Below are 15419 nucleotides of genomic sequence, written 5' to 3' on the forward strand. Positions count from 1 at the left end.
CCCTTCTGGCCCAAGCATTCCCTCACACTAATTACTTCTCTTATCACAGGGTAAAAACCGATTCATCTTAAAGTTTGACCCTTGTCCTCCCGTTGGTGACAACAGCCACTGAGAGATAGCAGTTCTCTCTGCAAAGGTTGTTAACCCATAATAACCTCTGATGGCCATGGTGAGAAGGGCTTCCCTATAGATACGCCCAGTAATGAGGGAGCTGAGCTGCTGGTTTTCCTGCCTAGATGAGCAGCGCTCACCTGGAAAGACACTGGCTGAAATGATCAGGGGTCAATTTGCTCACCTCTCCTCCGTTTGGGTGCATTGCAGCCTGCAGCCCTGCAAGGGCTGCCCCATCCACCTCCTGTACCAGAGCCCCGTGCATGGCAGGCCAGGCGCATCATTTGCACTTCTGTGTGTATGGTCAGTACCTTCAGGAATGATGGTGCCTCCCACCTTAGGGCACTAGATGTTGAAAAGTCTTAAGGTCAGGTCTCCTTGCTCCTGCCCAACCCAGTTGTCACTTTTGATTGGTAAATATCACATCCACATACATAACCCAGAGAGCAGAGCCTAAGAAAGCTTATCTTTCTAGAAAATGACCTACCTATACCAATCTTCATTAAAAGTTGTTCTTAAAATGACAACATATAAATAATCCCAAATTTAGAAGTAAGGTCATTTTTTTCATCTAAAAAAGTTTCACTCAATTTTCATAATACTTGATCAGCATATGTAAGTAATTCATATTGAGATCTGATCCAAGCGGAGTTTTTTTTTTCTATTTTCTGCCTTATTTGCCAAATGACACAAATATTCTTACCCATTTAGACTGACAGCCAATATTTAATTCACCCATGACACTTTGAAATTGCATTTCTGAAAGGACGGAGCAACAAATAACTCTGTGTGTTATCAGCATCCTTCTAAGATTGAGGCTTGGGCTTCCTAGCACACTCTTCTAGCTATCTGGTCTACCTCCTTGATTAATAGATTTCTAAAGGGAGTCCAAGCAGAAAGATTATCTACAAATGGAGAGATCAACTTTGCCATTAGTCCGTGTGACCATGGAGAATCTTAATTAAAATGGAGCAATAACTACATGGCGAAATACCAAATATTCTGTGCTTAAATGCACCCAACAGAGTATGCTGCAGTATATATATTTTTTTCTATTTGGTAGTTTAACTTTTTTTCTGGCAAGCATTTAAGTGTATTTTGACTTAAAACTAAAAAAAAAAAAAAAAAAGGCAAGACTTTTTACCAAATTTATTGTCCTAAGGAAACCGTGCCCAAGAAACAATCAACTTACCGAAACAGTATGCCACTTATCACCCAAGAGTCATGTTTAAAGATGCAAATGGCATCCTTCAATTGTTCTGTTTCGAATGCCCATCAATGTCTACTAAACATGTCTGTGTAAATGTCACCAGGATATTTTCTAGCTCTGAATTCATGAACTTGAATAATCCAATACTTTGCTTTTATACTAACTGGTTTCAAAGCACAAATAAGTGATCAGTTAGAGGTTAAAAAAATAATAATCCTGAGAGAGAGGAGTTTAGGTTTTTCCATAAGCAAATAGATGACCCTGAAGATGTCTTAACTGCCAGCTTCAGTTTAGCTCCCAAATGAGGGGATTTGGTACAGTAAATGTTCCCAGACTCCAGACTTAAGTATGACCTTCACACAGCTAGTACGGAATTCAAGCCTACACTATCTGGATCCAGAATTATATATATCACATATGACATACCACATCTTTTTTTTATCTGTTCATTTGTTGACGGACACCTAGGTTGTTTCCATATGTTGGCTATTGTAAATAATGCCACAATGAATCACATTGTCTTATTTAATCTTCCTAAGATTCTGCTGGGCTGGACGGTGATTAGTCCCAGTGTATAGATGACAAGCAGAAAATATGATTCTGTTCAACTCAAAAGAAAGACTGGGGACAGAATTTTATAATAATTCCTCTCCTGCACACGCATTTGCCCACAGAACAGGCTGTCTGTTTTGCCTTGCAAATAGTGGAAACTGGCTCTCATTTTTTACTTTACTTCTTATTGTCTCAGTGTCAAGAACATTTATTGATCCCACAACCATTCAAGGGATCCTTAGCTTCCCTGGTCAGCAGACAAGTAGCAGGTCTCAACTGTGTTTCTGTAAGGGACCAGCATTCTAAGCATTGAATTGACCATTGCTCTCATTAAAGTAAAAAAAAAAAAAAATTTTTTTTTTTACAGGGAAAAAAGAAGTTGGTTAATGAGAAGTGAATAGCAGAGTTTCTGAATCCAGACTATGTAGATTTGAATTCCATCACTTACTAGCTGTGTGACCCTACGCCATTTATTAACCTCTCTGGGTCTCAGTTTTCTCATCTGCAAAATAGGAGGTAAGAAGACCTACCTCATACAGTTGTTGTGAGGATTAGATGACTTATTATAGGTAAATTGTTCAGGCTAGTGCCTGGTACATAGTAAGTGCTTTATATTTTGCTGTTATTCACAATTTTAACTTTTTCTCCCATAAATATCTCTTAAACTCGTAGCTGCTGCTAGTATTTATGGATAAGTATGAAATGGTTCCTGATTTAGAACAAAAGTATATAATCAGTTATTTTAAAGGGGCTACACAAAGCACCATGTCAGGGGCTCATTCAACACTCCGTAGAAATCAGGTGAAGATGGAAAGAAATAATAAAAACAACACAAGCACTCACCATGTGCCGAGCATCCTGCCAAGCACTTATGATCAAATCCTTATATCCATATAACAACCCACCATCTTTCAGGTGGGAAAATAGAGACTTGGAAAGGATAAAGAAATGCCATAAAGGTGCCATAAAGAAATGGCATCACAGGTAGATATTTTGGGAAGGGATTACCTGTGTGACTACAAAGAAGTCTCTTTCCCAAACTGGACTTCAGTTTCCCCAACTCTGTAATGATCTTAAAATCTGTACAAACCAGGTTCAGCCCACATTGCTGACTTTGGCTCAAGGTAACATTAACTAACAGTGGCGATGGTCATTGCTCACACTGAGGAGAATTCAGGGGTGTTCCGGCTCTCCCCAGCACAACCCTCACCTGCCTCCAATTGCTCCTGCTTAATAAGCCCAGCCCACGACCTGGTTTTGATCCTAGCCCTCATTTTTAGTCTCCTTAGCCATTCATGTCAGCTCCAACAGCATCCCTCGTTAGATCGGCGTGCGACGAGCCCTCTGTCCTCTGCTCCGTGGCACTTCCTCAGATCCCTCTTGTCCCAGAGCCTGATACCAAGCAACCGCTTTCAAATATTTACTGAGCAGACTGCCGCAAGCCCGGGCTTCTAGGCAACTGCACTGGAAAGAGCGCACAATCAAAATGCCGCTCCCATGACATTCTGATAATACTTCAGAGTTTACGAATGACCCTTACATTCTTATGTCACCGAGCATCCCACCTCCTACGTGCCGCCAGCCGAGTGCTTATTCTAATCTGGCATGTACTACCGCGTCCGGAACATGACAGCACCCAAGCTTCACACTACCCATGAGCAGGTGCATCTCCCCTTCAAAGACAGACAGCAAAGGCTCGGAGAGATGGGTCACCTTGCCCAGCATCAGACAACCAGTGAGGGGCAAAGTGTAACTGAACACAGTAAGTCTGATTCCTAAGTCCCCACTATGTGATTATGTCTCATTTAGGTCAATCAGCTTTGCTCTGCAGTGGCACAGTGACAGATCACAGTAAGCACACATGTACACAGACCCAGAAAGCACCATGCAGTAGTGTCTCCCCTTCTCTCTCTCTCTCTCTCTCTCTCTCTCTCTCTCTCTCTCTCGCTTGCCTAATGCCTCTGCATTTTTCAAGAATCAGCACAAATGTGTTTTTTAAGAATCAGCACATAAATCAACTTCTCTTAAAATTCCCCTTTCTCCTCTCAGCTATTTGCACCCAACGAACTTACTGTACCATAATGCAATTGCTGTTTATCTAGTCTCATGTTTATTTCCCCAGGGACAAGGACTCGGTTTCATAGGTCATTGAGTCCCCCTTGCCTGGGGTAGCGGGTGCCACACAATAGACCTTCAATACTTGTCTGTAGAGGAAAGGGGAGGGAGAAAAAAAAAAGGAAAGAGGAAGGAGAAAAGGGGAAAAGGAAGAGAGAAAGAGAAGGGAGGAGAGGAAGCGGAGAGAGAGACAGAAACCATTCAGAGGAGAGTAGTTTGCCTGCTGCCTATCGCTTTTGAATTATTTCACGTCTCTCGTGAGACAGTATATTTTTACTTTCCACTCTTGATTCTATCCAAATAGAAGATCAGATCACCAGGACTGACAAGTAGCAGTGTACTTAAATATGTGTGTACTCAAGGCTGAGCCTGGAAAATCCTGGTTACCGTACAATACACCAAGCAACCAATTTGCAAACCGTATCCCTCAGCTAACTTCACAAACCTCATGCCCAGAGAGTGCTGCAAGCTGGAAGATTCTCTTTAAATGTTCCCTTTCAATCACAACAGTTAAGACTTCCTTGAATTACACTGGGACGGAAGCCTTTGGCGGAGTGTCTGTTCCTCCATCCTGGCCCTCTGGCTGGGGGTATCAGAACGTGATCCAAGAAATGACCTCTCTCCTGGGAAGATGATGTGCTGATGCTGACACATACCTGAGTAATTTCACACATTGGGAGTCTTCGACATTCCGTCTGCCCAGGTGACTGACACTGATTCCCAGGCTCATGGCATCTCAGTTTATTTTCTATGCTTCCTGCCTCCAGAAAAAAAAAAAAATGGATCATTCATTTCCTTATTTTAGAGGCAGAAACATGAGGACACAGAAAAGTGACATGTAGACATTCTAGAAAGAAGAAAAGCGAAGACTGAAAATTCACAGCTTATTCGCATACTAGGCACGGCCTTCTGCGGAGTTAATACTATTTGGTTCCATTTTGGGCTTGACATATCTGAAAAATGGCAAGCAAGGCTGTATCTCACACTCCATGAGGTGTGAATTACCGCCTTGTCAAATGAGACAGTTCACAAAGTGTGGCATTGGGGTGTCATCCCAGGTCACCCAAACTCGACCGCCTGAATTTTTTGACCATTTAACTGCCCTGTGTGAAACACCTGTCTGGAACGCTAAATCCGAACTGCAGGTGATCAATGAGAAATTGGTCGTTAGAGGGCCATTGATGAAGTGAAAACTCCTCAAACAGGAAAGGGTTTAAAAATATTCTGGAAAGTTCTTTGCTGATCTGCCTTCAACAAATCTTGTTTACATTTGTTAAGCGCATGCTCTCTGCCAGGCTTCATTTTAGATGTTTCGCGTGAAAGACTTCATTTAAATTCTCACAAGAGACCTACAAGATAGGCATTATTGTCACCCACATTTTGCCATAAAGAAACCATAGCACAGAGAGCTTTCCAGACGTGCTCAAGGTCACATGAGTCATGCTGGGATTCGAATCCAGTCTAATTAGCAAGCTGTGTTCTTAAACTTGACTGTTAATAGCCTCAACGGCCACCTATTATAAACATCATAAACACGATCTATTAGGTGTGGTGAGATAGATACATATACATATCATAATGTCAAGTTTGGGAAGGTCTCCCCACCCCCCTTGCAACATGGTGAATAAAAATATGCAGAATTAAAAATCTAAATATCACTACAAGACAAAAAAAAACAAGAGGGCCCAGAGAAGCAGAGGAAGAACTAGCATCTCTGTGGCTCCTCTGTATCTCCAGCACTTGAAATGTCATCTCGCGTAAGCCTCAAATCTTACAAGGCGGACGCCGCCCCCATTTTACAGGTGCGGGGACCGTGGCTGGAGGTTAATGGCGCATGCTCACATGACTGCCACATTTAAAGCTGGATTTGCTTGGGCTGAAAGCCCAGACTTCTGTAATCACTTCTATTAGCATCTAACATTTTGTCTTTTTTATGTGTCTCCTGAGTATCAGTGCAAATCCTGTTAAAACACAAACAAACCTATTATACCTTATAGTTGGAAGCGAGTAGAATATCCATGTATTTATTTGCCTAAACCCTCACAAATGTGTCACTCCCCATCCTGGAGCCCCCTGTATCCCCATTTTATGTCTGACTCACATTCCCACAGACCTGCTTTATGCAGAAGTTCTGCTCCCTGGCCTCAGGTTTCAAAAATGAAATCTCCTGACTGGCAAACAGGCCCGAGGCCCCCGAAGTCAGCTGCCTGGCCCCACAACAATGAACAGTGGATGTGGAATGTCACTCAGTGTACATTCCAGAGAAGTTCGTCACCCAGCTCATCAGAACAAGCCAGGGTCATCCCGTGGCAGCACCGCTGGGTGTCACTGATGAATCTGCCCATCGCAGGTGCGGTCCTGGCCACGCAGAGCGGGGAATTGCAGACCATTTTCTCTTTCGTTTTTTAAAAATCACACTACGCGATTCCTTCGCTCTGACCTCACATATCCTGCTGTGAGGAGGAACAAGCCCAAATCCCCTTCAGACCAGGAAAGATAACCAACATGGCTAACCGTGGCTCTGAGTAGGAACCAGGGGCTGGTGACCTCCCCCTGCTGACAGTCATGCGTCTGAGACAGATGTCTACGCAGCGTTCTTTGTTAAGCAAAAAAGAAAAAGAAAATCAAGTCTCAATATCATCCTCATTCCTAACGAGAGGTTCAATACTCTCCCACTGCAGCCCCCAGATACCATTGTCTTTTTGAACCAAATGACAGTTACTCATTTTCCGGCCCTGGATAAACAAACTGGGCATCTTGAGAGGGGTTTTTCCGTCCTTCCACTTCTGTAAACTCTGTGATATTTTAGCATGAAATCACTTACTAAAACTGTAAGGGCCGAGGGGCCGGAATGTCATGTCATACCTGACAGAGTCGGACAGTCCTGTGTCCAGCCCTGACCCCAGCTCAGCCATCGCCTGGCTTGGCGATCTTAAACGAGTCTCCACGTGACATCTGCAAGCCCTGGCAGCACCTCTGTACCAATGAGAAAAAAAAAGTGTCCATTGTGGGAGAAACAGCACGGCCAGTATGGTGCCAGTGTGACTGCTGCTGGACTGTGGCCCCTTATGACATCTGCAAGCCCTGGCAGCACCTCTGTGCCAATGAGAAAAAAAAAAGTGTCCTTTGTGGGAGAAACAGCACGGCCAGTACGGTGCCAGTGTGACTGCTGCTGGACTGTGGCCCCTTCACCCCTGGGCTGGAGCCTCGGGCGTAACCCGCTCAACCACTCACAGAACGCTGTGTCCCTGCTTCTATTCATCAGTTGTGAAGCAGGACAGATGATATGTGTCCCCCCACGCCGAACCCTCTACCCCGATGAGGCTGAAATGACATGCAGAACGGTGCATGAATCAGCCTGTGGACGAGAGATTTCTGCTCTGGGTCAACCCCACCTCGCTTCCCAAGCCCTTCCTAACACTTTTAATGAAAAGCAAAGACACCGCTTACCCCCATGAGATAGTTTCCCACACGCCCACACGCCCACACTCAGAGAACCTTCCCCTTCCAAATGTGATCAAAAGCAGGGCGGGTTCCGTAACTGTGCAGCCTGTGCCGTCGTCACACAGGCTCCATGCTCAGAAAAGCCTTGCACTGGATTCAATACTCTGAGGTCACCATCTGCAATTCTTAATCATTTTTTTTTTTAACAAGAAGCCAGCCCTACATTGTCGCTTTGCATTGAGCCCCACAAATTATGTTGCTGGACCAGCCAACAAGGCTTTGGAAGCACCAGATAGCTTTCTTATACCCCACACAAGATTTAGAAAGGAGAATGGGATATGTCACTCCTTTGCAGAATGTGAAGGCTCCAGTGTAATTAGAGTTTGAGGCAGGATGGCGCACTGGACCTGGCTTAGGTTTTAGGAGGCACATTGAGCTGGGAGCAACCCCGCATCCTGCAAGTTCTCAGACACATTCCCTAACCTGTCTGAACCTAGCTTTTCTTATCTGTAGACTACTAATGCCTACTCTTCCCCGTTAACGATGAAGAAAAGGTCTGTAAATGAAGAAAATGCCTGGCACAGGGCAGGTGCTCAACAAATATAAGTCCCTTCCCGACTTGTTTCCACAACAGATTCTTCAAGATAGGCCAGGCGCTCCCAGTCCAATGAGCAGTGGGGTGACAGGTGGCCTTGAAGATCCCTTTGGCTCTAGGATTACATGATCCTCCATTAACCAAGGCCTAGAAGCCAGCCCTCCTCCAGTCCGTGGATATTAGTCAGGACACGCTTGATCGCAAGGGCAGAAACCCAACTCATATTAACCTAGGAGAAAGTGGTGGTTTGCTAGTTAATGACACTGGAAAATGCAAGGATACAGGCTCTGCTGGATCTGAGGATTTATACAATGTTATTCAATCTCTCCCTCTCCCTCTCCCTCTCCCTCTCCCGCTCCTTCTCTCTCTTTCTCCTCCTTCCTCTCTCCCTCCCTCTCCATAGTTCCACCTTTTGGTCTCTGCTTTGCTTTATTCTAAACTCATGCTCCCTTCACGTAGTAGACAGCATGGCTGCCAAAATCCCTAGACCCGCGCTCTCTCAGTGTAGCAAGCCCAGTGGGGAGAGACATATCTCTCTCAATATCTATATATCAACCAAGGAAAAGACTCTAATCGATTCTGCTTGGATTATATCTCCACTCCTGAACCAGTCATGACTGCCAGAGTGACAGGGTACACGCCCACCCAGGAGCAGGATGATGGGGCTCCAGCCTCATGATTGACAGTCCCAACGAGACCACAAGAAATGGGAGAAGGGGAAGTCCCTCAAAGTAATAGGGATGCCAGACAGATGGATGCAACACAGTCACCGTGCCTTACGGGGTTTGCTATTCTTTTCCCATAGCTGCCAAAGGAAATGAAAGGAGGAAGAAGGGAATCCGGTGGGGTAGAGAGTAGCACTTAAACCAGGCTTCATTGAAGTATAAGAAATAAGTGACACACATCGTCAGAGAGAATCTCTGTGAGGAAAGACAAAGAACTGAGAAAACGCAGCGCGTGTTCAAAACTCCTAGTTGCATAACTGCAATTAACTTCACATCTTTAAACTTTTGATAGTGATGCATTTATTTTCATGTTTACTTTTTGTTTAGGCAACCAACACTGGTTTTTCATTTTAGTGCTAGCAGAAATTTTCCTTTTAAAAATAACTTTAAGTAAAAATAAAGTAGATTCGTTGAAAAGAAAATAATAAACAAATAATAATATAGACTTAGGTAGCTGTGGACAAATTAGTGCATGTATTTTGCCAATGACTAAGGTATGAGAAACATCAGTTTAGTATATAAACAAAACTTTCTCTCGCTATATAGCAGTAAAACAAGTAACTGTGCTATTGCTGGTCCATACGGTGTCTCCGGCAAACTAAATATTATATTCCTCAGTGTGTGAAGGGCAAAGCTTTAGCTTAAGTTACCAAATGGATCTGTGATAAGATCCTAGGACCCTCAGCTTCTGGCTGACAACACCTATTCCCCAGACAACTTGTGTCTCATGGCCAAGGGAGAATCAGGATATTGGCCCATTGTTTATGTTTCAGAGAGTCACGCAGGAGTAGGATTGATCTGAAAATTGCTCACCCCAGAGCTGGCCAGTATGATTGCCCTGGAGAACAGAGGGGCCCTTCTCCATGGCCACTCAAGGTTCGCTGGCTCCAAGAAGTACCAGCCATCTCTCTGGAGCTGGAGTTTACTCAGCTGATTTCCACATGTACCCACATGTAAGAGGGAAGCTGGTGCCTCATTTGAATGACTGCTTGATCTCCCAACTCACTATCAATTTCAGCCCAAGATAATCTAAAGATTCTTCTTATTGTCCACTCACCTTTTCGATTACCTTCTCTAGGCCAAAGCGAGAAGTCATCGGGATTTTGATGTGGATCAAGATGCCAAAAAGCTAAACAAAGCCTGCAAAGGAAAGGGTATGAGAGACATTTTGTTTGCTAATTTCCTTTTGCTAATTAAATTCTATCTCATATCTAACTTTCCCATGACCGTAGGAAGATAACCTCTCAGTTATCTCGTGTCTTCCAAGCTAACCCAGGTTGGTTACTTCTAAGGTTCTCTTTATAAAAGATTCCAAAGTTATAATCAGATCCTACTGCTTTTCAGCATTCAATATAACAGTTAGAAATTAAATATTACAACATTTAATTTGACCTGGAGGTAGAAGAAACTTCATGAGAAGTATAGTCGATGCAATTCTAATGTCATCTAAGCCTCTCCAATCCCTTTCATGGGAGGTGGCAGGACTCGGGTCAAATGAGAGCTGAGTTAGGGATCTGAGAGCTGTGTCTAATAAATCAAGTGAACATAAAACTGTGGCCGAGGTCAAGAATCAAGGGTCAAAACTGGAGAAGCTGTTTCTATCCTGAGGGTAAGTGAATGGCCAACAATAAGAGGCTAGGCAACAGATCAGGAGTGAGGTAACCCCATAACGAGGTGGGACAAGGGAAGAACCATCTAGGATTAAGGCCACGAAGAGAGGCTCTGGGAACCAAGGAGATCACTGATGAACTAAGGTCCTCATCCCAGAAGTGTAGGTTTTAGTATATTTTTGTACCCATCATCACTAATCCCAGATCATTTTCATCACCCCAAAAGAACCTCACATTCATTAGCAGCCACTCTACCTCCCCCTTCCCTTCAGGCTCAGGCAATCATTAATCAATCTACTTTCTGTCTCCATGGATTTGCCTATTCTGGACATTTGATATAGACGGAGTCATACGTTATCTGACCTTTTGTATCTGGTTTCTTTCACTAGGCATAATGTTTTCCAAAAATAAGCATTAGATTTTTACTTAGAAGTAAATTAGTGATTTACTCTCCTAGGAATGGGTGGGCACTGTGGTAGAATAAATATGGCCACAAATTCTTTGTGTAACTCCGGAGGACGGGACTGAGATCCGTGGCGGAAGTTCTAAGAAGACATATTTTGCTTCAATATAAGGAACTAGCTAACTATAGAATAGTCTGCCTCGCCCAAGAAATGTCAGAAAAGTCCCAAGGGAGTAGGGGTCGAAGAAGATCTGGAAGGGAAGTGGTAGAAGGGATTTCTACACAGTAAATATTCTTGAAGAAATCAGAGGGGTGGGAGAGAGAGAGAGAACATTCTAAATGAAGAGTGACAATGAGGGCTCTTGGTTTGGGGACAGCAGGGGACGAGCAGAGACGAGCTTCTCCTCACTCATACCCTGACCTGGCTCAGCTCGTATTTGGATAACAGCTGTCTGGAGACCCGTCTGACTAGCAGAGGCAGGATGTTTACAGTTAGGAGCTTTGCAGAGTGGCTGACCCAGCCTCCCAGGTGCTTCCCCGCTGCCTCGCAGGTGAAGTCCTGACACCTGGATGTGGGTCGGAGACAAGAGCTGAAGTGGGTGTGAGAACGAGTCTAAGCTGCAATTAATGATAAACCGCACCCCCCCCTCCCCAAAACTCCTCGCCACCCTGCGAATTTAGTTCTGTGAGCACGGGTGGAGCACCTACTGAATGGCAACGTCCTGCAGTGCTACCCCTCCCCACTGGACTCTGTGGATGTGGCCACAGTGTGGGACCACTCTCATCCTGGCTGCTGCTATAGAGCACATTCTATGTGCCAAGCGCTACGCTGAGTAGGGCATGGACATCATCTGTGTGACCCTCCCCACGACACTGTAAAGTTGTATGATGACAGTTTAACAGATGAGAATGCCACAGGCCAGAGGTTAAATGTTTTCCCCAGGTCTAAAGAGTTATGAAAGGAACTTGGGCGATCAGAAACTAGGGTCACCTTGGAAAGCTATGATTTGGTCGAAGGTCTAGAATTCCAGCCTCTACTCATGAGTGCAACCCAAAGTAAAATTCTATCGTTGGCGAAAACTGTCATCAAGACCATGTACCCATCTCGCTGACATACCATCCCTACCAGGGCTGGATTTGAATGTGTAGGGCCATGCTTTACGATAGCCATAAAAGTGAGCCATATAGGTCACTTTAAATTTTAGAGAAGCCAAATTTTAAAAGAAAAAAAAGCTGGTGAGATTAATTTTAATAATATACTTCAGTTAATACTGTATCAAAAATATCAACAGACAATCCATATAAAAAAATTTTAATGAGGTATTTGACATTCCTTTTCTTCGCATTCGGCCTTCAAAATATGATATGTATTCTACACTTACAGAACATTTCAGCTGGGACCAGCCACACTTCAAGTCCCCCACAGCCACGTGTGCCCACCATATCGGGCAGTGCGGGTCCAGAGGTCCCACGTACCCAAAAGATTCTGTGCACTTTCTGCCCACTCACTTATGCAATTCAAAATAGTATGAATGCTATACTGTAAAACAAGATTCGATTTTTCCAAGTAGTAACATGAAACTTACAGGTTGCCTTGTTGTTTCTTTGGTGCCACTGCTTTCCTGTGGCTTAAGTACCCACCTGATCTGGGTCTTTGTTAATCCACAACAGCCCTCTACCCCTCCCCCAACACTGACCTCTTTGTCAGGCCTTCCTCTCAGGCTCTGTGCCCTCTGCTGCCCCCACCCCAGCCTTGTCCTTTTGAAGAGACTGCCCTAAAGCTTAGGGGGTATGGACCCCAACATCCATTATCTTCTCTGAAATGTAGGAGGATGTTTGTCATTCTCACTTACAGAAACACAAAAACAGGCTCTTAGAAAAGCTGCTATGGAGATGATCTAGTCCACTCGCTTCTCACACTTTAATATGCATTCGAGTCACCAAGGGTTATTATATTAATAATCTTGTTAATGTTGCAGGTTCTGACTGGGTGTTCTGAGTGGTTCATGGGATTTTGCATTTCTAATAAGTTCCCAGGTGATGCTGATGCTGCGGGTCCTGGGACCACACTCTGGGGGGCAAGGTCTAGTCCATCTGAGATCCACAGAGACTAAGCAATGCTGCTCAAGCCACACGGGAGCAGAGCCAGGCCTGGACCTCAGACCTCATGACCCTGAGCTCAGTGTTATTTCTACTCCCCAACTGTGGGAATGAACTTCAGACCTGGGTTCCAGCTGCTGCTCTGCCGCTTACCAATGCCGTGACCTTCATTTTCTCATCTGCAAAATGGGGCTAATAATGTCTCCTTACGGGGAGGTGCTGAGGATAAATCAGGCAGCACAGGGCCCCGTACTGCACTGGCCTTCGCTATATGCTAATCTCCTTCTTTTAAACAATATGCTCAGATCCAAAATCCACACGGAGCCCATGAGATCAGTCTGATCGGCGAGTAGACCCGCCCTTGATCAGTCTTTGTTCTCCATGGCTGGGGGTGTAGCAGGTTGAACAGTGCCCCCCACCCAAAAATATATACCCCCCACCCCGGAATTTATGATTTGACCTTATTTGGGTAAAGGGCTCTCGCAGATGTAACTACGTTCTCTGAAATGAGATCATCCTGGATTAATTACCCGAGCAGGACCCATAACCATCCACAAGTGTCCTTAAAAGGCCCAGAAGAGAAGACACACAGAGAGGAGGCCATGTGAAGACAGGCCAAGATTGGAGCGATGCGGACACTGACCAAGGAATGCTCAGGGTGGCCGGCAGCCTCCAGAAGACGCAAGAGGCGATGAACAGATCTGCCCCAGAGGCTCTGGGGTGGGGGTGGGGACACTGACACCCCGATTTCAGACTTCGAGCCTCTCGAATTGCAAGGGAATAAACAGCTGTTGTTCTGGACCACCCAGTTTGGTAATTGTCGCAGCAGCCTCATAAAACTAATCCGGTGGGCAAGTGGAAAGTAATGACCCTCCCGCACAGGAAAACTTCTCCCTCATTCCTTACTCCATCTACCTTCCCTGCATCTCCCTTTCCAGAGAAGGAATCAAGGGCCAGGACGGCCGGCGGTGTTAGCAGAAGAAATTAGCACTTGGGCACCAGGAATGGGGATTCAGCCCCAGGTCCAGGGAGGCAGGCCGTGGCTGGACCTGTGGGGAAAGCTCGGACCCTGGTTCCCGATGTGGATCACTCGTCCAGCACGTGGGCCCCTGGAGTGAAGCAGAGGGCACTTGGACTCCCGTGGCCGCCGTCCTGGGGGAACTCAGCTCGGTGTCACCAAGAAAACTGTGAGAAAAGCAAAAACCAGGAGCCCCGCAGCCCGCCCAAAGCTGGCGGTCACGGGCTTCTGACCTGTCCTGTGTCATCGCCTGACAGTGTCCGATGCACAGGGAGGGCTCAGGTTCCCTCTTTTCTCAGATTTTAAAAAGCCTTTCCCGGAACCCCCGGGGATGGCCCCGGTGCCTCAAACCATTGTAAATGTTTACAGGAAATTGTTCAGCGGCACCGACACATGACACATGCATTGTGAAATGTAAGATGAGGTCACCGTTCAGTAAATCGCCTCCTGGTCGGGTAGTGGGGACGGCTCCCAGGATCCACCCGGGACCCAGACCCCAAGGGCCTGAGCGAATCTGGTCATTCCCATGCTGCCCTCATCACCAGTCTGTTGCTGAGCCAGCACAGGGCGGCCCGGCTCTCTGGTGTCTCTTACGGCATTCCGGGAAGAAAAGGCTAAAAAACATTATTTTTTTGAAGTTTAACTCGATTTTTCTGATGCGGGATGATCCAGATGTGGGAGGACTGTGGCATCCGGGTAGAGGGTTTCCAGTTTGTACCTGCTGCATACAGCCCACCTGAGTAGCCTATGCAGCTTACACCAATGCAGAGAGACGAGGTTAGGTCATAAGGCAGTGCAAACGCCTCCGTTCATTGATTTAGTCACAGACGTATGCAGGCGTTTAAACTCTCATTCACTCAGCAAGTCATCTGATAGATAGTAAGAGACTTCTGTGTGAATGTAGCAGTGAGCAGAAGCCCCTGCCCCGTGGAACTTGTAGTGTGGTGTGACAGAGACAGGACGGAGGAGGAGGACAGGCCCTGGGAGGGTCACTGGGGCAGAAATGCCTCTCGCGTCCCAGAAGAGTCCAGTGAGTTAAGTCTTAAAGAAGTGGTGGGGGTGAAAATGAGGGTCAAAGATAAGCGTGTTCCAGGTTAGAGGGAACAGCCCGTGCCACGACCCAGAGGTAGGAAAGGAAGTGTCACTCATTCTAGAAGCTTCAAGTGATCCACAGAGTTGATGGGAAAGAGGCCTGGAGTGGGTGAGTGGGGAGGGACAAGACTTTGAAAGGCAAGTAGGAACCAATCCAAAGCCCCACTAAAGAGCCGAGATTTTACTCTGGATTCGAAGGGGCCCGTAGTGGAAGGTTTGAAGCAGAGGAGGGAGGAGGCTGCTCCACTCATCAGAAAGACCATCCCGGGTGGGCAAATGCCGCCCAGAAAGGGTGAGAGTAAGGCAGGAACCCCGTGTGGGGATCAGGGGTTCTCAGGGACATGACCGAGGTGACGATGGAGAGACATGGATGATCTGAGGGATACTAAGCAGGTGGATTAGTGAGGTCTCGGGGGTGACTAACTGGATGCGAGGTGAAGGGAA

General features: G+C 45.8%; 1 protein-coding gene across 2 annotated transcripts in view; it reads left to right on the forward strand.

Moving 5' to 3' along the window:
• ANXA13 (annexin A13) overlaps window positions 1-15419 on the forward strand; it is a 43551-nt gene that overhangs the window by 7684 nt on the left and 20448 nt on the right. For both annotated transcript variants that reach the window (XM_006916571.3, XM_006916570.3), the window contains one exon: window positions 9831-9906. In XM_006916571.3, coding sequence (XP_006916633.1) covers window positions 9831-9906 — 76 coding nt within the window. The remainder of the gene's footprint in view (window positions 1-9830; window positions 9907-15419) is intronic.

This window comes from Pteropus alecto, unplaced genomic scaffold (assembly GCF_000325575.1).
Source record: "Pteropus alecto unplaced genomic scaffold, ASM32557v1 scaffold164, whole genome shotgun sequence".
NCBI classification, from domain to species: domain Eukaryota; kingdom Metazoa; phylum Chordata; class Mammalia; order Chiroptera; family Pteropodidae; genus Pteropus; species Pteropus alecto.